Below are 26,930 nucleotides of genomic sequence, written 5' to 3' on the forward strand. Positions count from 1 at the left end.
GATATACTGATCTCAAAGTCATAGGAGAGATAAGATTTGAAGACAGATGAGACTAAACAGAATAAGAAAAAAAAAAAAAAGAAAGAAAGACTGATTGAGACTATACCATTGGGAAAATCCAATATTTAATGACTGGCTAGAAAATGATGAGTCTACGAAGAAGGAGAAAGAAGGCCATTTTTTATTTTTATTTTTTTTTTTTGAAGATTTCTGAGAAAGCTATAAAACTATAAGAATGATGTTCCAGAGTAATTTAAGGGATTGGTTCTAGAGAGAGACTGAGTGGCAAATTTCTTATATCGGGAGAAGAGGATGAGGTGAGATGAAACATTTTTAGCATTTAAGATAAGGGTAAATTGAGGAAAATTCCCACCAAATTGTTTGTTTCTCTCTCTCTCTCTCTCTCTCTTTCTTTCTTTCTTTCCATCTATCTCTAGAATGTAGAAGGTAAGGTTATCTCTAAAGGAAAAAGGTAGTGAGAGAGAGATGCATTATCAGAAATTTGATGTGTTGAACCATGATGATTTGCAATGATCATCTAGAAGTTTAGGAGAAGGAGTTGCCCAGAGGAACCTGAAGGGATTGCTGCACATTGCTGATGGTACCCTTCAGCCCTCTTGTATTTGCCTTCTGCAGTTATAGTCAACTGCTTTGGTGTTTGTAGCAAAAATGAGTAGTTGAATTCATTCAAGTTGGGCAATTTTCCAGATGGATACAATGGAGAGTCAGAAAAACAAGGCGTTTAAGGTGTGAATATTGAAAATATCGCTAAAATGACAGAAAGCTTAATAAGCCCAATTAAAAGAGAGAATTGATAGACTTGGAGAAAATAGAAAAATCATTAGATTAAAGGTCATGATGATTTAATTTCAGTGATTTTCTGATTCTCTGTTTTTCTTAACTTTTAGATTTTTTAATCATTATTTATGAGAAAAAATATAATCATGTAATATTAAGGAAGTAATACTTTACAAATTATGAATACAGTAATGAAGGATGACTATAGGCCATAACTTTTTTATGTTAGTGCCTAATTATGTTGTAATACTGAGTCTACTTTGTAGTCATAAACTTTTGATATCTATTATATCTAACTATGTATCTAGCCATCCACTGATCCATTCATCCAAACAAAGATAATTGTCTAAGAAAGTATAAAAATATTTCAAAGTTAAGTTTCCAACATATTTTTCCATATTTTCTGTGCACATCATAAGTAGCAAGGATTCCAGGAGCCTTATTATTATTTAGTGTCATTAAAAATTACTTGACATAGCCTTAGTGTGGTCACCACTTGTTTTTCCCCATTCATCTTTTTTTTTTTTCTATTTCCTTTCTGAATAACAACTAAACATTAAGCCTGAATTTTCATGCTAGATTATGTTTAACTCAGGGCAAATTGATAAATTCTGAGCAGATGTTTTAATTAGAGGTTTTTATTTTTTATTTTTTTAAAAATTTTAAAGATTTTATTTTTATTTATTTGACAGAGAGAGAGACCACAAGTAGGCAGAGAGCAGGCAGAGAGAGAGAGAGGGAAGCAGGCTCCCTGCCAAGCAGAGAGCCCGATGCAGGGCTTGATCCCAGGACCCTGAGATCATGACCTGAGCCAGAGGCAGAGACTTAATCCACTAAGCCACCCAGGCACCCCTTAATTAGAGGTTTTTAATGCATAGCAAAGTCTAAGAGAGTTTAATGAACATTTCAAATACACTTATTTCAAAAATGCAAATAAATATGTGAAAATTGGTATGGATCATACAAAAACATTTGATTTGGGTGTTAGGATATTTTTGAACTGCAAAATGCTTAGTTCTTTCTTTTTTTGCAAGGGGTGTACTGTTTTGGATAACAGTAGTGGCTGCAACAAATGCACTAAAAATACTGAATAGTTCAAATACGTTCAAATAAAATTGTATTTCTTGTTCACATAATAGTTCAAGATGGGTGATATTGGATTTTGGGTCACTATCTTCCATATATGGTTTCAGGGCTCAAGCTCTTTGCACATTATTTATTGCCTTGCCATCTCTTAGGGTCACATGTGATTTCAGTCAGCTCATGGAAAATGAAGAGGAGCACGAGGAGGGCTTCTTAAGTTCATTTATGCAAAGCCTTGACTCATTCCTGACCCTTATTGTTCCATTCACATTCATTCTGGCTACAATTCATTTATATGGCTCTCCCAAGTACAAAGGTGGCTGAAAGATATAAGAGATTTGGCAGGAACATTTTAATATCAGAACAAATAGAGTTGTATTTTGGAGTAGAATTCCAGATTTTCATAAGTCATTTTTTAAAGATTTTATTTATTTATTTATTTGAGAGAGAGAAAGAGAGAATGAGCACGAGATGAGGGAGGATGAGAGGGAGAAGCAGACTTCCCACTGAGCAGGGAGCCTGAACTGGGATCCTGGACTCCAGGATCATGACTTGAGCCAAAGGCAGTCACCTAACAAACTGAGCCAACCACATGTCCCTAAATTTTCATAAATCTTAAAGAAAAAAAACAAAGATACACATTTTCAGTTTGGGGAGTATCAACTTGGTCTATATCTCTCAGACCCACTATGATTATGTGTTCTCTTTTTAGAAAATATTCATTGAAAAATTTTGAGAATCATTGCTTCACAAGCTTGAATAAGTTACTTAAAGTATTCAGTGCCAACTTTATCCATTTGCACTGATGTAGTAGTGTTGTACAACCCTCATACTTAAAAATCTTTCTGAGAATTATTATTCCATTTTACCAGAAATCGGAGACTGTGAATGTTTAGAAACAATACAGAACAAATCCAAAAACTTTTCAGGTTTTCTCTTCTAGCTTCAATAAGAATATCCTACCAATACTGTAAGGAAAGTCCAGTGCCAAGATTCATCCAATGTCTGTTTACATCTAGGCTTTCTGAAGCAATTATTGTATTTTCTCTTTTACTAAAAACTTTCTTAGGGTAAAAATAAATATGTGCTTTTTTCCTATCTAAAATTCTAATCTCACTTACTCTGACCATACACCTTTCATCTTTACATAAAGACTTTTGCTCAAGTTTTTAACAAGAAACTTTTTAAAAGTCCATAACATGTGTCAAGTACTGTGATAGGCATTAGGAATACAAATACCAATAATATACTACTCCTGTCCTCAAGTAAGTTGAGAGAGAGAAAGCGGGCTGGAGTGGAAAGGGAGAGAGAGAGCCAAAAGGAGGAAGCAGGTATTAACACACAATGTCTTAAGAGTAGAGATGGAAATAGGATAGGAATTTATACTGAGTAGTGAGGATATGCAGCATATAGGAAGGCTCATAACTCCCATTTCTCCCATCAGAGAAGACTCTGATGAAAAGGTGACTTCTGCTATAGAGCAAGTGGGAGTTAACTAAAAGCATATTGGAAGAGAAGACCAAGTTTCAGGAAAAGTGAAGAGCAAACGTATACTTTCATAGTAAGAGAGAATATGACATATTTACAAAATTGGAAGGAATTTCATATGGGCTGACTGAAAAGCGAGGAGGAATCTAGTAAAAAATAAGACTAAGAGGTAGCCAAGTCACAGAGGCATTCTATTTAATCATAATTTTCTTACTTATTCCATGAAGCATAGCCTGGCTTTGCAGGCTTCACCCTGAGTTTGCTTCATATTCCTCCATTATCTCTATATTAATTTAAGTGTCTTTTCAGCAACATCGTTTGGTTTACAGTAAAAATTCCAAAAGTGTCCATGTGACATCTCTTCCCATATCCTGTGAAGTGATATTTCCCATAGAAACCAAGATAAGTCTTTCACATTTATGAGCAGTTCAGTTCAGCATCCTAGTGTTATCATTCTACTTCGAGATGAGATATATCTCAGCAACTATTATCAAAGAAAAGAAATGGGATTTCAAACATGGTTTGAAAAGGAAAAGGGATCTTTTTTTTTTTTTTTTTGATGCTTTATGGCAGAGCTGAGCTCTGGGAAATATAAACATCCATGAACTTGGCTGGTTTTCAGATGTTTATAGTCAAGAGTGGAGGCAGCCCTGGAACCAGTATAATGTAAGTGTATTGGTTCTGAAATGAATAGAAACACAGGAGGGAACCTCACCCAAGGATATGTAGGTACATTTGGAGATAGTACAAGTAAGTAGTAAAGTAGGAAATGAATAAAGGTAAATATATTAATTATTCCTTAATGTTTTCTCTTCTGTGAACTCTAATTTATCCTCCCCTTTACTCATTTCTCTAATGGAGTCAGTTTTTAAAATGAGCTCATAATACATTGAAAGCATTAATCCTTTAACCTTATTGATTAAACTCTAGTTAATTGTTGGCTTTTAGAAATTAATTTCTATTGATTTTGAATGAGATAATACTTGAACTTTTATTCTATATTTTTAAAGTTATATATATATTTTTGAAGATTTTATCTATTTATTTGACAGACAGAGATCACAAGTAGACAGAGGAGGCAGGAGAGAGAGAGGAGGAAGCAGGCTCCCCACTGAGCAGAGAGACTGATGCGGGGCTTGATCCCAGGACCCTGAGATCATGACCTGAGCCGAAGGCAGAGGCTTAACCTACTGAGCCACCCAGGTGCCCCTAAAATTATATTTTTAAATTAATTGAGTAAAAATGTACCTGGGAGATATTTGGGTAAATGATGTGTAAGGACGATTTAATTTTTCCTCTCCAAATTCTTAAGTTAAAAGCATCAAGACCATAAAATGAATAATGCACTTCTTCCTTACTCTTTATAATAATATATTTTTATTACATTTTAAATTCTTACATAAATTTAATAAGGTTTGATTCTTGGTTGTACTCTTCAAAATATTATCTATTATTCAACTTCTATTATTTTTAATACTAAATGGTGTTTGCATTGCTTCATTGCTCTCATTTTTTCAATATTTATGCAGTTATTTTTCCCAATGAGATTTAAAAAAAAAACTCAGAGCAACTTAAATTAGAACTTGTTTTATTTATAAGGAAGACAGCGTAGATTTTTTTTTTAACTTTCTAAAGACTATTATAAAGAACACAGAATTTTTTTTTTCCCTAGAGAAATGTTATTCTTCAAGGATTTTGTTTTTGTAATACTTTTTTTTCCCCCTATAGCCTGAGATCTTCATATCATTCTTAAAGGCAACTTTCAAAAATGGAAATAACTGGCTGCTGAGCTGGTATTTTATCTCACTTATGTTACCAAGTTGAAGTAATTTCAATAGTAAATAATATTAAAAAGATAATCTGATTAAACTGACCAAAGAATTTACTAATTTTCAAACTTAAAATATTTTGTCTAAGATCAGTAAAATATCATAGATTTTATATATCAAGTAACCTAATGTAAAAGAAGAAGGCACTCTGATATAGATTTTTCAGAGATTACATGCTGGTTAGCTTCAGAACCAATACTTAGTTCAATCCACTTCAATACTAATCTTTTTGATAAACCACTGGGACATAACACTGTGTTAAGAGTATGTATGTTGAAGTCAGGCACATCTAAATGATATGGCTGCCCTTTGTTTACCTGTATTTAGACTTTTGTAAGCTGAGAATAAAAGGGTGTTTGTGAGGGTTTACATGAGATGCAGACACAGTATTTGTATGCTTGATATATGAAAGTATTTAATAAATACCATTTACTCTTACTACAGTAAATGTTATTTCTATTGACTACTATTTATTAATATAAGAAGTGGAAATCAATGAGGCTATATTTGTAATTAGATATATAGTAACAAATTTTTAAATATGTTGCACTTTGCCCTGAATCTATAACATTTCGAAATAGGTTAAATTTTTTAGATGACTTCCTCAAATTCTGTTCTTCAGATTTTTTCCTTGTGGATGAAAACTGAACTTCTGATTTGAGAAATTTGAACTGATTATTTGGAAAATGAAACCATCATGTGTTTAATAGACAAGTGATATCATCTAAAAATTTCTTTAAAAATTAACTCAATATTCCTTTTCTAATATTTTCAAATTTTTAAATTTATGCATTATAATATAGCTGTAACATTGTGCAATTTTGTTTCTCACACAAATCCATGATTGTTATTTGGTAATCAACTTCAGAATGAATTTTGCTGGGGAATGGAATGTAGAATTATATTGTGTAATTTAATATTTTCCAAAATTTGGATGAATTTAATTGAAAATATTAGCTTCAGTGGCACTATTTGGGTTTTTTTCTTTTTAAAGATTTTATTTATTTGACAGAGAGAGATCACAAGTAGGCTGAGAGGCAGGCAGAGAGAAAGAGGAGGAAGCAGGCTCCCCACTGAGCAGAGAGCACGTTGCAGGGATCATGACCAGAGCCAAAGGCAAAGGCTATAACCCACTAAGCCACCCAGGCACCCCACTATTTGGGTTCTTTAGGACTGATACTTTCCTAAAATGTATAAAAGTGTGACAAAACACTATTTAGTACCAAATTTAGGAAAAATTAGGCAGAATAAAATATCTTTTATGGGAGCTTCTTAGGTTGCTAGCGAAGACATCTAATTAAATACTATTCTTTGATTTCCTTGGAGGAAATCTGGACAGAATATGGATTTAAATTTTTTGAATAAAATTTTAAAAACCTTTAATTTTTGTGTGAAATAAAAGGATGACATTAGGTAATAGAGGAATTTGGTGAAATTTGAAACAAAATTAGCTTTGGTGCATTGGTAAGTACAGAAAATACTCTATTGTACACATAAAAATAACTCCAGAGCAAAACAAAAGCTTATTTCATGAATATTAAAATGTCCAGGACTTCAAGAACTTGGAAAGAATACTCACCATAATTTTGTTTCTTTAAATTAAATTCCTCTGAGGTTTAATCTTTATGTGTTGGTTCTTGACTTAAGATCAACTGTCTTTTTTTAAAGTCAGGAAGTACCTTTCTGTCCTGTTTTTTAAAGAGTTTTGGTCAAGCATGCCTTTATGGCTTGGCTGGTAAAGCATGTAACTTTTGATCTTGGGGTCTTGAGTTTAAGCCCAATGTTGGGAGTAGAGATTACTTAAAAAAAAAAAAAAAAAGAGTTTTGATCACAGTGAGTTTTAAAAATGTAACAGAAAAATTTAAAAAAAAAATTTTATTTATTTTTAAAATTTCTTTTCAGTGTTCCAGAATTCATTGTTTATGTACCACACCCAGTGCTCCATGAAATACGTGCCCTCCATGATACTCAAAACATGTTGAGATGAGTGAATGCTTTTCAATAGATACAATGTTGTATTTTATCAGTAATTTTCTGTAGTTAACTAGTTACATTTCTTGAATTTATTACTTTGTGAAGGCTCATAGGTTATATACACCAATGTGCATGATTTATTTCCATTTTATTTCAAGTTTCACAATTTTCTTCTCAAGGAAACTAAAAGTCTGTTTATGTTATTGCCTCTTCAGATTTTGGTAACATTAGGATAGTCTCATAAAATAAATTGGATAATTTTCATATTTCTGGAGCAATATGGAAGGTAACTTTTCCTTAAAACTCACATTAAATTAGTTGACTCTAAAGCTATTTTGGGGTAATAGTTATTTTACATCTTTAGCAACACACTTTTTATCCATTTACTTAATTTGGCTTTAACTCTTTGATTAAATTGATATTTCTCCAGAAAATTAACTCATCAAGTTTGGTTAGTCGGGTATGATAATAATGTACTGACAACATAGTAGCAGTTGTTGCTAACTCCTTGTGTAGGGTTTAAATTCTTGGCTCTGTTCTAAATGTTTCACATACATGAACTCAATACCATAATCCTGCTCCTGATAGAGTTAAAAATATTCTCAAAAGATGTATAATCGAAAAAGCATTTTAATAACAGGATTCTGATATTTTGGCTCAAAAACACTGGGATTATATCTATATTTATATTTCCTTGCATAATATCCATATAGAGATTATTGTATATATAAGTATTTTTGAGCTATTTTAAAAAGTCACAATGTGAGAAATATTAAAATAAAATTACAAAGTTGAATCACTCTTGTGAAGAAAACAATAATAAAGTAGAAGTTACCCAATTTCATAAGGCATGAAATCAAAGCCAACAAAATTTTTTAATTAACAAAACAAGCTATTAATCTTTTTTTTTTAAAGATTTTATTTATTTATTTGACAGACAGAGATCACAAGTAGGCTGAGAGGCAGGCAGAGAGAGAGAGAGAGAGAGAGAGAGAGAGGAGGGAGCCTGCTGAGCAGAGAGCCTGATGTGGGACTCGATCCTGGGACCCTGAGATCATGACCTGAGCCGAAGGCAGCGGCTTAACCCACTGAGCCACCCAGGGCCCCAACAAGCTATTAATCTTATAAAAATATAGTCCACTCAAATTCATATAAAGTAAAAAATACAATAAAATCAAAAAACTGTCATAAATTACTTGCTGTGGAAGACAACATAATTCGCTGAACTTCTATGGTATCTTGAAACGATGCCTCGTTTCAAGATACCATAGAGCATTGTGTGGAGTTTTATCAAATGAGCCCTTTATAGCTTTATTTTTTAAAATATTTTATTCATTTATTTAAGAGAGAAAGAATGAGAGAGAAAGAGAAAGAGAGAGAGAGTGCATGAGAGTGGGGGAGGGTCAGAGAGAGAAGCAGACTCCCTGCTGAGCAGGGAGCCTGATGCAGGACTCCATTCTAGAATGCCAGCATCCTGGCCTGAGCCAAAGGCAGTGGTTTAGCCAACGGAGCCACCCAGGAGCACCAATCCCCGCTCCACGACCTTGTATCTTTTAGTTTCCCAAAGACTCAGTTCTGATTCACAATAACCTTAGACTCACATGTAAAACTCTGCTATTGAATCTGTAGTTTCCTTTCCCTACCTGCTTTTCTTTCAATTTGTTTATAATACTTGCACTTTATTTATCTTGTTACCCATATGTCTCAATCTGCTCTCTACTAATGTCACCAGTGCATTAAATCCAAACCTTCTTTCAGTCCCCTGAGAATGCAAATTAATCTCATAGAAAGTTCTCTTATCGTTGATAAGTTTTCTGAGGTATTATCTTTTTCCAAGAGCACAGGACAATGTTTTATATGTCATGAATACATGTTTGCTGTCAAGTGCCTTTCCCTTTTTCACCTCCTCCATAAAGTAAAAGAAATCTATCCAGATTCTGTGATTGCCAACAGAGAGGGTAGATTGTTCTTTGCCTCACTCACCATCTTGTTCACTGGTACAATCCCCAGTCCACATTCTGAATTGAAGTTCAGGTTGATGTGTGCAGCAACTTGCTTCAGTGCTCTGCTATGTTGGTGCTTCTACTCAAGCCCTTACCACACCAACATGATGCATGATACTAAGGGCTGAACTGTGTTCAGCACTACTGGATAAATCTTCCTGTTTTACGGCCAATTATTACACTTCCTTTATAAGGATTATGTTGCCTGAAATGTTCTGCTTTGCTATCTCCTCTTAGTCATGTCCTGATGTCTTTTGGTAATTACTAGGGATGACTTAGGATAAACACAGGTATGGGTAATGTGGTCAAAAGACAAGAGATGAAGTAGGTATCAGACAAAGCTTGTAGAGCCCTGTTATTTATGGGTTAGAGTTTTGAACCTTATTCCAAGCTTTAGCAAAGTTATTTTCAAGTGCTTTCAACAGCAAAATTGCATAATTGGCATTTTTAAAAAAAGGTCACTTTATGTGATGCTTAGAGAATGAATTTATGGGGTTTAAGGTGGAACAGGAAGAATAATTAGGAAATTAATGTCAAGAAATGATGGCAGCTTAGACTAGCTTGGTAGTTCTAAATATAAATAAATGAGTGTGAGGTTATATCTTTTTTGGTACAACTGACAAGACTTGGTAATTTGAATGAGTAGTGACTGGAGAGGTAGGTATCATGAATATACCCAGGTATCCTTTTTGAGGAAGAGATTGTACAGATTTCCATTTACTGATACAGGGAGCAGTAGAAGATGAGTGGGTAGAAATGGAAAAATCAGGAGTTCAATGTAGACATACTGAATTTGAGATTCCTGGAGACATTCAAATGGAAAGATCAAATAACCAATTATATGTATTTCTGGAGTGAAACTATAGGTTTTTATGAGCCCAAAGAGAAACCATTGAGAGTGGTCCGGTTTTAGATGGTAGCTGAAACCATGGGAATGGAAAGGAAGAGTTGCAGACCCAAACCTGAAGAACCCTAATATTTAAAGGTCAAATAGAGAAGAAGGGGCTAATAAAGGGGCCTAAGGTCAGAGAGGGAGGACCAGCCTAAGTAACACACATCCATAGGAGAGAAAAGTGTCCAAACAGGCAGGAGTAGTTAGCAATGTGAAATGTTGCTAAGAGGTCTCAGAAAATAGTTACTGAAAAATGCCCTTTGGGTTTGGTGCTATCAAAGTCTGCAGAAGAAAAGAAAGTATAAAGAGCAGTTGGTTCTTTTTGCTAAAGCTTTGCATTTTTATCTGTAGTTATAATTGGAGATTCAAATTACATGAAAATGTTTTTTATCTCCATCTTAAATCCTTCCAGATTTGAGTTCACTTATGTGAGTTTACTTAGCATTCATATGTTTTTTCTATTGTGTGTGTATTAAACTTGATGAAAATAAACCTAATAAATTAAGACTATACAAAAGCTAAAAGAGTTCTTTGGGTACTAGATTGAATGACTTCCAAAAGTACTTTGACTTCTTTGGGGAAAAAAAAAAAGTGCAATAATTTAGTTTGTGTAGATACCCCCCACATTGATTCTCAACTGAAAATTTAAGCACATTTTATTGTGCAGTGATTAGTGATTATTTACCAGACACCTTGCTAGATGCTGAGGATAATACGATAAATAATGTGAAGAGCCTTAATAAGTAAAATAAGACCTACTAATTTGATGCAGCTATGGAAAGCTCTCAATCATTCAAGGAAGCCACTGGGGGGAGTTCTGCAGACTCTTGAGATTCTTTGAGTTGCACTAACAGAAGAGCGGCAGTGGAGAAGGACTCTGGAGACGGTGCAGCTGATAAATGAGGTTTATTTTTCTTCTATTTTCAGTGCTGATTGAATCATGTTGCCTTTGTATGTCAGCACTGAATCAAATTGACAGAACAGTTTGTGCTCCATTTGTTTTCTCTTGTTTGACATTGGTGTCTCATTGATTTGCCATCTCAAACCCTGACCAGGTCCATTCTACTCTATAACTGCGATTACTATGAACTGACCTTTTACAAAACAAAACAGTAGTCAAAAAAAAAAAAAACCAAAAAACTTTATTTATTTATTCATTTTATTTAGGTGCAGGCATGGTAGAAAAATTGTTCTAAAAAGAATTCTTAGAAAGTTCTCTTTCTCTCATAAGAATGTGGCTTAAAAATACATATGATATAATGTGTATGTGTACACACACACACACACACACACACACACAGGTCTCTAAGGTCTCTTTTGCTTAATGACAGATTGTGGAAACAATACTGTAGAGCATAAAGAACTGGGTTTTGGAGTCAAGTTTAGGTTTAAATGCTTATTCTGACTTTCTCCTTAGGTGACCTCAGAGAGGGAGTTGAATCTCTTTGTCTCTGTTTTCTCATCTATGACGTTGGATAATAATTTAATGCTCACCATCTTGTTGTGAGGATTAAATGAGACAGTGTGTCTGCCACCTCGTAGGCTACTCACTTTACAGTCAATTTAATTTTTTAAAAGTTCATACTTCCTTAACTTTTTCCTTAATATTCTGAACATATTTTCAGAATTATTTTTAGAAACTAAAATTTGGAGTTGATTCTAATTATGGCATTAATGAGTACTTACCTATGGTATACATCTTTACACATAACATTATTATTTAAAATTTTTTGATCCAGCTTACACTGAGAACACAAGTAGATGGGTAAGAACGAGACAGGAAAGAAAATGACTGTAGGTGAAAATGAATAACTTCTTTGGTAAATGTGATAAATGGTCCATGGCCTTAGATTATATGATTCTATTTCTACCAAGAAAGCCGTGTAAATAGCAGGAGTTTGGTCATGGACACTTTAATTCTACTGGATTGCGTAAAATCAGCATGGTTGGAAATAACAATTTCCTAGTTGGTAGACATCAGGGAAACACATGGCATCTGAACAAATGGGCAGTTGAGGAAGATGATCACAGGCAATTTCTTAGATTCATAAAGACCTGGGGCAATGGGTTATGCCAAGGCTGAAAATGGCCTTCGGTAATTGGGAAAGTGCACTTTACCTTCTTGTTGAATGAGTGTTAATGTCTGTGGGTAGTTCAGGTTGGGGTGAGGGGACATCAGGAGTAGGAAATAAAGTGGCTTCTGACTTCTGTCAGCTGGAATATGGATTGGCTATTTCTTAAAAGAGAGCACTTTTGGGGTAATCACTGTACATTATTAGAAGGCATATATTACAAGCTCACCTTTTCAGAATCAAAGATCAGGATTCTATCCTATGTTCCAAGAATGTGATATGTATGATAATCATGATGAATGAACAAACTGGAAGATTTTGTTAAAACGTCTGGGATGTTATGGCAATTTCCAATGACTTCTCTAAGCAGAAATATGGAGGATATTACTGACTACCTTAGTAAGGCTAAAGAGAAGGTCAGACCAAGTCTGTATTATAATAAAAAGGGAAAACTTGCAGAAATATAAATTTTACAGGGGATGATATTAATGTGAATATGATGTGATATTGACAACTTTGATTTATTTTGATACTCAAATAAATTCATTAAGTATTAGTCTTTTCCATCCCCATCATTGTAATGATTATATCCATTAAATTTCTGGATACAAGTGAGATGGTTGGGTATGACGAATGCATCCTTGATTGGAATATTATAATGATCAAGCTGTTCTTCTTGCCTCCAACTCTATTATTTTCCATTTTAGTCTTTGCTCACCATGACCAGCTTTATCTTTTTATCCTTTTATGGCTGTCGACAATCTTTCTCCTTCTAAAACTTTCATGGTTTCTCTATGAATGCATGCAGAATAATTTTTGGCATTAAATGCTTTTCTCTCAGGTATGCCCTCATTTCCTCTTGGTGAAATACCCACTGAGTATTACTCCCACCTTAAAAGACCACCAGAGACGTGAGTCAAAGCCAAGCAGCAAGGGTCATTTATTGCAGGTTCGAACCTGGACCTCTGTGCCGCTCGTTGCCGATAACGCCGAGAGGTCCAGAGCTGGGTTGGTGCAGGGTTTTTATAGACAGATACAAACAAGTTTCGGGTGGGGCTGAGCTGATGGGTTGACAGTTTGAACAGGTATACTTGGCGCCAGCGGATTGGTTCAGGGGGTCCGTGCGTGCGAAACAAGCAAAGCAGTCTTACAGAAGCAGAACTGGCCGGTTAACCCGCGCGGCGCGAAAAAAGCAAGCGTTCGTACAGAAGCAAAACTAGCTGGTTAACAGGATAAAAATGCATTTCTAGCCAGGGGGCTTCTTTTGGTCTTTCATTGGCATCTGCTCCAAATTACTCAAGATCTATAATGCCTTCTCCATCTTAACTATAAATGATCCCACCCCTTTCTGTCTTCTGCTAGTCCTATTTTTTATTGCTGGTGTTATTAATTGTGCTTTAGATACTAGTACCAACTTAGCCACTTACCATATAATTTTGAAATGTTACTTAAACCTCTTTGGGCTTTAGTTGCTTTATCTATGAAGCAAAGAAATTGGAGTAGAATCAAATTAACATTTAGTGCTAATGGTCTTGACAACTCAACTCTGCCATTAGCTGATAGAGATAATACATAAATAAATGAGCTTGATTTTTCCATGAAAGTTTATTTATGAAAAAGACAGTGGGCCAGATTCAGTCTGTGAACCATAACCTGGAGTATACTGTAATCTCTGAATCTCCTTTAAGTACTGAGATTTTATGAGAGGATAAGCTATTTCTATTCCTAATATCAAAGGACTAAAGTTTTCCCTCACAGCGTGTCTTCATAAGATACTAAACAAACTGAGGGTTTTGGAGAGGGTAGCGGTAGGGGATGGGGTAAGGCTGGTGGTGGGTATTAAGGAGGGCATGTATTGCATGGAGCACTGGGTGTGGTGCATAAACAATGAATTTTAGAATACTGAAAATAAATAAAATTAAATTAAATTACCCTCTCCCCCCAAAAAGATACCATCCTAGTTAATTGTCACTGGTGATGATGGAAATTTTTGATCTTGTACTCCTTCCCCCAAGTAAGATTATGAATATCTTAACATATATTCTGTCAATATTATGAATATCTTAACATATATTCTGTCAATATAGCAAATGCAGAGGGTTCATTTTCTCAGTTCCACAGCCGATCATTCTGACCAGAGCATACCTGGGCACAACTGTTTTGTCATTTTCTTCCATACGTCAAATTCCATGTGGTATTATCCTTACAATATTTTTGTTTTCTAAAATATTAGGGTGGGATAGGATAAGCAATATATCAGCAACTCAGTAAATTGTGTTGGTTGGATAAGTAATTAATATTAGGAGTGCACGCAGTCATTTTTGACATTTTCATACACACAAATAAATTGATCTTTCACAAATTTTCATAGCTTCTCCAAACTATGACAAAATTGGTAGCCCCTTGGCAGAACATATCAATAAGAGTACCTGATCTTAAGCTGAGTAAAACCTGACTTGATTTACATTTTGCTTCAGTGGAAAACGAAGGGAGATGGGGAATGCCCTCATTTTATTTTGATTTCCCCTGCAGTCTCTTTTCTTTTATCTTTGATCTAGCCTTAATTAGCACCTTCTAGAGCTCTCTATCCTATTCAACACTGCCACACTCACTAGGCGTGAGCATTTTTTGAATGAAGTTAACTGAGTGTCTCTGGGACAACATTCATAAGGCAACAAAAGCCTGCTTATCTTTGCCTCATTCTTGCTGCACTAATCTTTTAAATCTTTGTGTAAAGGGATCTGAGAGTCTATCTGCAATCTCACCTTTAAAAGCAAAATCCTATATCCAGAGTACTCCTATCACTTTAATCGGCTTGAGGCTCATCTGGTGGTTTCTTTATACCTATATCCTATCTGACTTTCATTTCCTTAGTAAGGGCTGCAGTTCCACATCAGGCTCTTATATATTGGTTCCCTGTTTTCCTCCTAAATTTCCTGTTTTAGTAGGCTGTACTGCACAAGATTTCTTTACATGTCCACTGTAGATAAACTTAATTTTTTATCTGTGTGGATTTATATTCACTAATACAGAATTGGTGTGCTCAGAAAACATGAGTTTGAATTCCTATCATTAGTCTATTGGGTATATACTGGGATCCCAGAAGTGGTAAATTGTCAGGCACATTGAAAAATTATGGTCTAGATGATTCTGAACCAGTATATTACACCTACCATCGATACAAAATAAAACTTTTTTCCCCTCCTGGTAACTCCAGATTCTTAGATGAATGTGAGATATGCTTTAAAGAACTTGATTCTTAAGCAAATGTGATCTTGACACGTGAGTTAGGAGATAATTATTCTCTTCACAGAGTAATTCCTCAATCTGTAGAAAGGCTCTTTCACAGTTTCTTTTAATAATCAGCTTTGCTTGGTTCTTACAGTATTTTACTTGTCAGAAACCTTGAAAAGCAATGAATTTAAAGGTTAATACACAGAACCATTATCAGTAGAGAGAGCTCAAGAGTAGATGAAGCCACTCTGTAATTACAGTCTTAGGCAATAACACATCAACCTGATCGTCAGGAACATATTTCTGAGTAATGTGAGGTGCACTACAAATAACACCACCGTGGAGGAACCTAATCTTTCAACCTTAAAATCCTAGAATTAACCTTGATTCTTTTTTCTCCCTTTCTACTTGGCCAACAAATTCCATCACGTTTTTTAAAAAGGGTTTTAATTAAAATCCCAGTAAGTTAACATACAGTGTAATATTATTTACAGGTGTACAGGTTAGTGATTCAATACTTCCTTACATCACCCATTGCTCATCATCGCCGCAAGTGTGCTCCTTCATCTCCATCGCCTGTTTCACCCATCCCCCCACCACCCCTCTGCTAACCATTAGTCTCTTGTCCATGATTAAGAGTCTGTTTCTTGGTTTACCTCTTTTTTTGGCCTATGATCACTTGTTTTGTTTCTTAAATTCCACATATGAGTGAAATCATATGGTATTTGTCTTTCTCTGACCAACTTATTTCGCATAACGTAATACCCTCCATCAATTTTATCTCCAAACGAGCTCTCAAATCTGTGTCTTCCTATTCATTCAATTCACTTGCTGCCATTAGAATTCAATTCCTTTGCTCAACAAATATGTTTAGGGTTGACTATGAATGTCTAAGTCACTATTCTAAGTGTTGGAGATAGAGGTATTAAAAGAATAAACAGGATTTCCTTTCTGGGTCTTACATTCTTATTCAGAATTACATTATTTCTTGCTTTGATGACTAACATTTATCTCGTGCTTTTAATCTCCTTCCCCTGGAATCTCTTTCTCATTCTAACACCTGAGTTTTCTCTCTGAAAGACTATCTGGATCATGGCATTACCATATTTGAATGACTCTTTATCACCAACTTTCAAAGCGCCAAGTCTGGTGGCTGTGAGTGCTCTTTATGGCCTGATCTCAATCTGCTTTTCTATCTTGATTTCCTGCTGCTCCTTTCACTGTTCTCGAATCCCACAGGACCAAGTACTGGTCTTAGGATAGGCTTAGAATAAGATGAAGTTTCACCAGCTCTCTTGTGATTTTGCACTTACTTATTGTAATTAAAATTCTACAGTTTCATTTGTACCATAAGAATTTCTATTTAATTCTGTGAAAGGAGTCAACTTTGCCCTCTGTAGACAGTTAATTTCTTTGTCTGTAACCCATAAAAATTTTTAAAACTTGCTTTTATAAAAGTAGCAATTGTGGATTCAAATTATTTCTTGGGGGGCTTCTGATTATTTTTATATTTGTTTATTTTTCATTTCGCTTCCATTAGAAGTATTTCTCACTCACTACAGCAAACTATCCATTCCCAGGCATCCTCAGGAAATGTGGTGCAGTGGCTGCCCAGATTTTCCAAAACTGCTTTTTCCCAGGTGTCACTAAATTTTAAGAGAAAAGAAGTATTAATAGGTCTTAAATAATTTAAACACTTTAATCATTCTCATTAAATTGTCAGCTTCTTGAAGGCAAAGGATATCTTCTTTGTACTAAACAACAGTTTTCTGAATAGAGGCTGAAATAAGTGGATGAATTACACAGAAATTCTGTGCCTCTTTCTTTTTTAAAAGAGATATTTAGGGGAATATAAAGAAAACCTAAAGAAAGTCATATGTTCAGTTGTCTTTTATTTAACGTATCTAATATGACCACCACTGAATATATGCACGTCCAGCACAAAATCAACCAAAACTAAAGGAGAAACAACAGTAGCACTTACAATTTAAAATCCTGTGCAAAATAGTTATTCAGTTCTAATAATTTTGGTATCTAGAAATAGCTTAAAATATGCTTTTCATAATTCTAGTATTGATTAGCACAGTTATCTGAAAAGAACAGCATCCTTTTTACAGAGGAAATCCATCAAGATATTCATAACCTTAGCAATACAAAATGTTATATCATCCTTGAATGGGTTTTGATGCTTTACCCTACAGAATTGATGGTCTTTCCAAAAAGACTACTGATGTTATGCAAGAGTAGTATTTCCAGAACTACCTAAAAGAGGGCATATGAGACCAGTCCAGAAGGAAGAGCTTAAAGGAACACATGCTTGAAGTGAGAGATGTAAACATAGACTCAACATAGGGAACCCTCAGTTCTCAGGCCTCCTCAGGGAATGTAGTATGAGAGCTGCCCAGATATTTCCAATACCAGCATTTTCCCAGGTGTCATGAAATTTTGAGATAAAATAAGTATTAATATATCTTAAAAATTGAAACAATTTAACTTAATGAGGCAGCAAAAAATTCAAAAGAACAATATAAAGTTCATATGAAGTAGAATTTCTTGAAGCAAGAAACGCCACTATCAAGGTCTTTCAAACTTGTGATCCTGTTGTATCATTTGTTTCAAATTAGCAGGTTAAGGAAACAATCTCAGCAGAATAAGGTTATGGTTCTGGTCTAGCTAAAGAAATGTTTACAAATAGTCCTTAAAATGAAGATGTATAAGTGAGTGAAAAAAAAGTGTAAATAGTTATGTTTAGAGTATATATGAATGTAATTAAGATCCTTATGTCCCCAAGGACAGCCCTGATTTACAAGAGGACATTTGTGAAAATACATACCGGTTTCTAGAATTTTTAGCCTACTGGTAAAAAGGCAAGACAAAGACAAAGTCTAGTATTTTAGGAATATGTATGTATATATGTATGTATGTATGTATGTATGTATGTATGTATATATATATATATGCCTTTCATAGATAAAGAGGAAAAGAGGAACTCTCTCCCATAAGTGAGCAATATAAGTAGTCTTCTTGTTTTGTACCAGTTAAACTTTGTTTTTGCTTGGATAAAGGTTTTAATTACATGAGTTTACTATGATACCAGTGGAAAATCACCTAGGGTAAAGTGATTTTTTTCCAGTCTCTCAGAAAGCATGGGATATTGAGAAAACAACCCACAGGTTTATTTCTCTGCAATACCCCACTGTGACTCCATGGGCTGATTACCATCATAGAAACTGTCTAAAAATGATACAGGTGAAAAAAGATAAAGAAAATTTGCAGTGCCAACATTAGATCCTGTAATGAATGGACCTTGCCTGTCATCTGACATAGAGGCTATAACATAGGGAACTGAACAATAGTTTCCTTGGTGAGGTGTGATATCTTCTTTTTATCTGAATTTCGTGTCAAGGTTAGTATTCTTTGTTTATAATTTTCTTTCACAAACGTGCAAGTCTTTGAAACTCTCAACCTCAGTGGACTTATTTTCTTTTTCCTCTCTCACCTCTATTTGAAGACTTGTTTTGTTTTTATGTCCACTTTGAGAATATTTATAATAATCCGAATGCTGCCATTCTCTTTAGGTTAGATATGTGCTTTCATAAAGACATCTTAAGGTTACAATGAACACTGCTGTTTCCTGAAACTTAGAGCAACTCTAAAAAGTTGATAGATTTACAAAATAAGTATTATTGCTGTCTATTGTACAACTGAAAATATTATTTAGATAATCCTATCAAAATGTATGGAGCATATGAAAAAATTGTACAATAGTAAAAATAATAGTTTGTTTTTCTTAGATGTCTTCAAATTAGTTTATTTTACTTTTAATTTATTTGCTAATACAAGAATAAGACAAATGACTACATTCTGAAGTCTCTTCTACTTTGTGAGAAAACGTTCTGTTTCCTTAAATTTAGTCTCTGATCTGTTGGTAATAGACTTATGTATAGTCATTGTTTTGCTAAATCTGGACCTTAGTATGCGATTATGGATGTTCATGTCCCCAAACAGTGTCTCAGTATTTCTGAGAGTGCCTAGGGGTATCTGAAAAGGACTTAACAGCAAATGCAATACTCAACTCCTGGTTTATTTTCCTTGCTTGTCTTTTCTGTTCCCTTTGTTCAATTCTCCTTCATCATTCCATGCACCTTCCTCAGCGAGCTGGAACCCAAGAAGTTAGAAAGATCTTACAAAAGGGAAAGAAACTTGGTATTAATCTCTATTTGAGTATCATTAGTGGGTTTTATACAATATATAGTTTTTAGAGAAGTAGCTCTGTGAGGTTTATATTACAAGTCTGGCCTTTTCCGAAGGTCTAAACTTAGCTAAATCCAGTGTGGATAGATGTGAGTGACAGAGAACAATCCTCTCAGTTGCTCCTCCCATCTTCTGACCTCAGCTTAGGTTCTGGATCAAGCTTGTCCTGTCTGGATACTGTTTTTTGATTAGGCATTCTTTTTTAGGAGGCTCATTAGGGCCTCAAGTGAAACTACCCTGAACTTCTCAAGAATTTGGTGGAATCTCAGATAAAGGATTCCTTTTCTGCCTGTTTTAAGTTGAATGTTTCCTTAGATACTTCTGATTGCTCTTATATTTTATATAAATAGATTAAGTAACTAGTAGCTGGACCCCCTGAAAGGAAATTTGATTGAGGTAAAGGCTTTTTGAACTTTTTATAAGAGTCATGAAAAATGAGTAGAAAATGAGCAACTCAAGGTTTCAAATATGACATACTACTTGAAGTACATAATGACTTTGAAGATTTGGGGGCCCTTATTGTAAGCAATAATTTTTGTCAATGGTGATAATAGTATTTTATAGAAAAGTTACAAGGATATAAATATAATTATAAAACTACAGAATGGTTTCAAAATTAAACTTGCTTGAACTTACACAGTAAGCTGCCCAGAATATTTAAAACCTTAAAGTTTTCTAGCCTACTATTCCTGTGTGTAGCAGAAAACCAAGAGAGAGATGGGAAGCATTGCAATCACCACTCCTAGCCTCTGCCAGGAAAAAGAGAAAGAAATGTTGCTTTTTCAGGGTTATCCCATCTTTCACATAATTTTTTCTTCCTCCCCTTTGTGCCCAAGGATCTATATGGATTAATATATTTTCTTGAATGCCCCCAAGATCTCTACCATAAACCTGCCTTCTTTAGGCAATATCTCTGTGCTGTGGTACCATCATTTTATTCTATATCCTACTAAGAACAGCTTTTAAGCAAATGGAAGTGTTAAAAATATTTGAATGAATTTGTATATCTTCCAGTAATGTTTTTCCCCCGCAAAGAATGTTTGTTATACAGAGGGATATTGGGTTTAGTGGGGTGATATGTGGGCGGAATTGTTTCCTCACAATCCATCATAGCATGTGAAAATGGTAGTCCTTATACTTTCTCTACATAAAACGGTTGCTGTTCAAGACACACTGCAGTTTGAGACTGGATATTTATAAGATGAGGAAGTACATAGGATTTGGAATCTGGGCTCAACATCTCCCACTCTATGTTCTTAGACAAGGCTTGTTATTTTATTAGTAAACAGAACATGTTATTAACATCTCCCTTACTGGGTTTAGTCAAGAGAAAACATGAGATATTGTAAGTTTGGATTCTTTATGGATTGTTATATGCTACATTGAAAACGAACCAGTTGTGGGAGTGAAAGATTAGGTTTGCATACATACATGTGTAAACAGAAATCTCACATTAGACACGTATCCATTGTTTGAGATAATATATACATATATATATTTTCTCATAAATTCTTTTATCTATGATTGTTATCTGTATTTATATTATTGTTAACAGTAGTCTTGGAGATTTTTAGTTTACACCATATAGGGTAGAGTTCCAGAGGGCTAGATGTGAAGAGGGGAGGCTTCGTTAAGTACTTTTAAACCTCCATACCTCAGTTGCCCTAGAATTTATCTTCTTTGATAAACAAATTTGATTTTAAGCCATTTGGACATAAATAACTATATCCTGAGCAAGTAAATAACATTATGGTCAAAAAGAAAAGAAAACCACACAGGCACATTTTTGTGGGGCCATGATGACAACTCCATAGTAAGCCAAGATTGGGCCATAACGAAAAAAAAAAAAGATAAAATTCTGACAATAATTTATATTTTATCAAGGTGCAAATCAAATATTTTTAACCATGCCAGTATTTTTTTCATTATTTGTAGATGGGGCACACTAAAAGGAGCACAAGGACAGAAAGAAAAATTCTGGGTATGTAACTCTTTCCAACTGATTTTCTGCTGTGAAGTGAGTATTTTAGAATCATCTGAGTCTCTACTTCCTGATTTGTGTTAGTCCTATCCTAAGGCATTGTAATATTGTTTGTAATAATGGTATTTTGTCCAGCAGAAAAATCACTATAATCATTTATATTATAGTAATAGTTTTTCTTTATTCCTCTTATTTCAAATTATAAATGAAGAATCAGTATTTTTTTTCAAAGTGAGAATCAACAGGAAAACGTTTTGTTATCAGCTATATTAATGGTTAAACTTTTCCCATATGTCAATTTTGTGTTCTTACATTTTTTTTTGCTATGGATGATGGCTTATATTCAATAATACTTGTTGAATGAAGGAGTGAATAACATTGTGTGCATTCAGGAAAAATTAGTCAAGTCACTAAAATAGTTTTTATTTTACATAAAAATTAATATTTTGGTTTAATTAAATATGAAATTTTTAAGTAGTACTACTGTTTTGCAAAGAATTATGAAGAGTCTGAGATGTTATCCCACTTGAATTAAGGAATTGGGTCAGAAGAAAAGAGTACTTAACTGATGCTCACATCCAGATCAACAGCCACATGTCACCACATAGGTCCTCAGACTTTAGCCTCGCAATGATAAGAGGCAACAACCTTTTTTTATATAGATAGCACCTGATATCTCATAAACCTCATAAAGAGAACAGTGGATTTTCTCCAACTATCTGTATAAGAGACAGGCAACCTCCTTATTTCTTGCAAGGAGAGAAAAAAATTCCATTAAGATGGGATGGATAGGGTCTTGTGTTCTTATCCTTACCCTCAGGAATATAAATATGTCTTTCCAGGGGCCAGATTAATACAGATAATGTCTCTAAATGCTGAACTCAATCCTTTTTAACATATAAATGCCAAGGGAAATAATGTTCCAGTACTCCCGGCACCATGGGCTTAATTTAGGACCTTGTCTGGTCTCTGACTCTTTGGCCCTCTTGGGGAGATAAGAGAAGTTTTATTATCCTTTTGGATCAAATCTGTTAACTAGACAAATGGCTATAGATCTAATTCTCATTGAATTGAAGATAAAATATTTTTGGCAGAAGTGAAAGCAAATATTCTCTATCTCTATAGCATATACACTTTTTGTGTGTCAGGGGATTAGAATTTTTTGCAAGGGCACTGAGAAGTTCAGAGAAGATTTATTTGGCCACAAATATATATGAATGTTTTAAAATATTTACAAGTAGGCCTACAATATAGTAAATTACAATAAAAAATGGACGACTTCCATTACTAAGTAAAATGTAATACATAACAATAAGTCATATATTCCATAAAATAAGTTGAAAATAACATCAGAATTAATTTTCCAAACTCATATTTTTAAAGAAATGAGAAACCTGAATCTTGAGAAGACTTTCTGCCTGTGAGCATTTGGTAGGGCTGGGCACAAGCTGATTATATTTGAATATGCAGAGAGAGAGAAAGAAAGACCTCTAAGAAAAAGAGAATCCAGCTGTATTAGAATTTAGAGGAACCTGAAACACAGCATTTTTTCCTATGGAATACTTAAACTGAGTGCTTGAACAGCACTCACCTTGAACAGGGTGAGTAGCTGAGAAGGATAGTGAAAAGAAGTCTGAAGTCTTGAAGACCTGTGGAAGGAGTTGCATTAGAAGATACCCTGATGGGGTGTCTGGGTGCTTCAATCAGTTAAGCATCTGCCTATGGCTTGGGTAATGATCTCAAGGTCATGGGATTGAGCCCCATGTCAGGCTCTCTGCTTGACTGGGTATCTGCTTCTCTTTCTCTCTCTCAAATAAATAAATAAATTCTTAAAAAAAAAATAGGCTGAACACACACATAATAAGCATTGCCCTCACCAATATTTTAAATCAGGTGTGGAGTAAGCTTAACAAAAGCTTATCTCCAGCCCTGATTCAATTTAGTTTCTGCACAAGAGGTGATTAGTCCCTCACTGTATTTCTTTAGCAGAAGAAAGGGCTAACCTTCTTAGGAAAATAATACCAAGGTCAATCTTTGTATTTATTAGGACAACATATCCAGCATACATTTAAAAATTAGAAGACACATAAAGCAAACAAATGTGACCAGTAGCTAAAGGAAAAACTATGAATAGAAGCAATAGATAATAGTTTAGACATAGGCTTTTAAATAACCATTATAAGAAACATTTAAAAAATATGGGTGAAAAATGGAGAATTTTAACAAAGGATTTAAATATATTTGAAATATGAATAATTGAATTTGTGAGTGTGATGTTTTGAAAATAAGAACTCACTGCATAAGTTAAATAGCAAACAGAATTAGTGGTCTTAAATAAAATTCAATAAAATATATCCAACTTGTACTACACAGAGAAAAATAATATGAAAAAAATAAAGCAAATACAGAACAATGTGAATAAAAAAATCAAATAGTAGGACACAGTCAAATGGTTTAATATAAACGTAATTGTATTCTCAGAAGGATTAAGAGAGAGAGAGAGAATGAACCAGAATCAATACTTAAAAACATGATGGCCACTAGTTTTCTAAAACTGAAAGACATAAATCCAAAGATTCAGAAAGCTCAATAAACTCCATGAAGGAGAACTCCTCCAGGAATTTCATAATCAAATAGCTGAAAATAAAAGATAAGAAAAAATTTTAAGCATCCAGAGCTTTAAAAAGGATAGGTTTCTTTCAGAAAAAAAAAGTAGTATTAAATAATGGGTGGCTAGGGACAGGTAGTCTTTAATAAATGATGTTGAAAATACTGGATATTTACATGCAAAAGAATGAAATTGGACTGCTATTTCATACCACTTACAAAAATTAACTCAAAATGGATTACAGATTTAAATGTAAGACCTGAAACTGTGAAGCTCCTAGAAAAAAACAGGGAAAACACTCCTTAACATTGATCTTTGCAGTGACTTCTAGGATATGTCACCAAAAGCACAAGTGACAAAAAAATAAACAAGTGGGACTACATCAAACTACAAAGCTTCCACATAGTAAGGCAAAAATAAAAACAAAATTAACAAATAAAAGTCAACCTATGGGAATGGAGAAAATATTTATAAATCATATTTCTGATAAAGGGTTAATATCCAAAATGTTTAAGGAACTCCTACAGCTCAGTTGCAAGAAAACAAATAATGAGATTAAAGAATGAGCAAAGAATCTGAACAGACTTATCTTCAAGGAAGACATTAAAAATGGCCAACAGGTATATGAAAAAATGTTCAATAGCATTAGTCATTAGGGAAATGTAAGTCAAGGTCACAAGGAAATATCACCTCATGCTTGTTAGAATGGTCATCATAAAAAAAAAATGATAATAAATGCTGGGAAGGATATGGAGGAAAGGAAACCCTTGTTCATTGTTGGCAGAATTATAAAGTGGTACAGCCACTATAGAGGACATTATGAAGGATCCTCAAAACATTAAAAACAGAACTACCACATGATCCAGAAATTCCATTTCTGGGAATACATCCAAAGGAAATGAAAACACTAACTTGAAAAGATATCACCCTCATTTTCATAGCAGCCTTATTTATAATAGTTAAGATATGGAACTAAGTGTTCATAAACCAATCAATGAATAAAAAAAATAGTGATATATATGTGTAATGGGATATTATTCAGCCAGAAAAATGGAGGAAATCTTGCCATTTCCAACAACATGGATGGACCTTGAGGGCGTTATGTTAAGTGAAATAAAGTCAGACAAAGAAAAACAAATACTATAGGATCTCACTTATGTGTAGTAACCAAAACAAACAAACCCCCAAATTCATAGAAAAAGAGATCAGATTTGTGATTAATAGAGGAAGGGTTTGAGGGTGATGAGAGTAGGAGAGAAGTGGCAAAGGTACAAACTTCAGTGATAAATAAGGGCTAAAGATAAAATTTACAGTATATATAACATACACTGTAGCAGCATGCTGTATGATATGTATGAATGTTGTCAAGAAAGTAAATTCTAAACATTCTTATCAGGAAATTTTTGGTCTTTTTTTTTTTCTCTTTATTTCACCTGTATAAGGTGATAGATGCTAACTAAACTTATTGTGGTAATCATTTCACAATCTGTGTAAGTCAAACCATTATACTGTATACCTTAAACTTATACACTGATGGATGTCAGCTATATATCCATACAAGTGGAAATAATCATTTTATTAACATAAGAATAGAGTAATAGGCTGATATCACAAAATAAATAATCTGGATTTAAACACAGGATATGGTCACTTGTTTTACAACAAAGAAACCTCTGAATTTCAACTGAGAAAGGAGAATCTTTATAATAAACAGTTTTAGACCAAGCTTAGCAGGAATTTTTTTGTTTTGTTTTGTTTTTGTTTTTCTTGTAAACGGCCAGATAGCAAATATTTTACATTTTGGAGATCACAAAAAATCTGTTACATACTCTGTTTTTAGCTGTTTTCACAACTCTTTAAAGAAAAAATCAAAACAAGATAAAACCTAAAAACACTCAACTCATGATCTGTACCAAACATTACTGACCAGATTTGTCCATGAGCCATCGATTGCCAATGCTTTAGCTATATAGCAACTTTCTATTCATGGGGAAAACAAAAACAAAACAAAACAAAACTGAAACTTCATCCCCTAACTCACAAAATACATACAAAACTAATTTGAAGTGGAGCATAGACAGAAGTGTGATTGTAAAATAATAAAACCTCTAGAAGAAAACTTGGAAAGCAAATATGTTAATATCAATTAAGCAAAGCTTTCTTAAACTGTACTGAAAATTAATAAACTGTATAAGAAAAAAATGATCAGATTACTTTAAAAACTGTCAGAAGACAGAATTATGTGATAGGGTAAAACAAACTGAGAGAAGATTATCTATCTATCTTCTATCATCTATCTGGCAAGGACTCATGTAGAATATATAAAATTCTTACAAATATACAGGAAGAAATAAAAAATAAACAACACATCAATAATAATACTAGGCAACATATTTTAATATTTACTTCACAAATGAGGAAATCCAAATGGCAAGCCAACATATGAAAAGGTATTCAATGTAACTAGCTGTCCAGCAAATGCCAATTAAAAGCACAGTAAGATAATATCACACATTCACTAGCTTGGCTTAAATTAAAAGTATTGATATTAACAAGTATGGGTAAAGGTATGGAGTAACTAGAACTTTTTCATTCTACTATTAAATGTATAGATGGTACAACAACTTATGTTCATTGTGTTTATCAGCATAAGAATGGATAAATAAATTGTGGTACAGTTATATAAAAACACAGAGAAATTAAAATAAGAAATT

At 33.9% G+C, this 26,930-nt stretch overlaps 1 protein-coding gene across 1 annotated transcript in view; it reads left to right on the plus strand.

Annotated features, from left to right (window-relative positions):
• TINAG (tubulointerstitial nephritis antigen) overlaps positions 1–26,930 on the plus strand; it is a 93,075-nt gene that overhangs the window by 54,747 nt on the left and 11,398 nt on the right. Inside the window, exon 10 of the mRNA XM_004771846.2 lies at positions 21,563–21,608. Within this exon, the coding sequence (XP_004771903.1) occupies positions 21,563–21,608 (46 nt within the window). The remainder of the gene's footprint in view (positions 1–21,562; positions 21,609–26,930) is intronic.

This window comes from Mustela putorius, unplaced genomic scaffold (assembly GCF_011764305.1).
Source record: "Mustela putorius furo isolate JIRA1106 unplaced genomic scaffold, ASM1176430v1.1 tig00003983_pilon_pilon_pilon, whole genome shotgun sequence".
Lineage (NCBI taxonomy): Eukaryota > Metazoa > Chordata > Mammalia > Carnivora > Mustelidae > Mustela > Mustela putorius.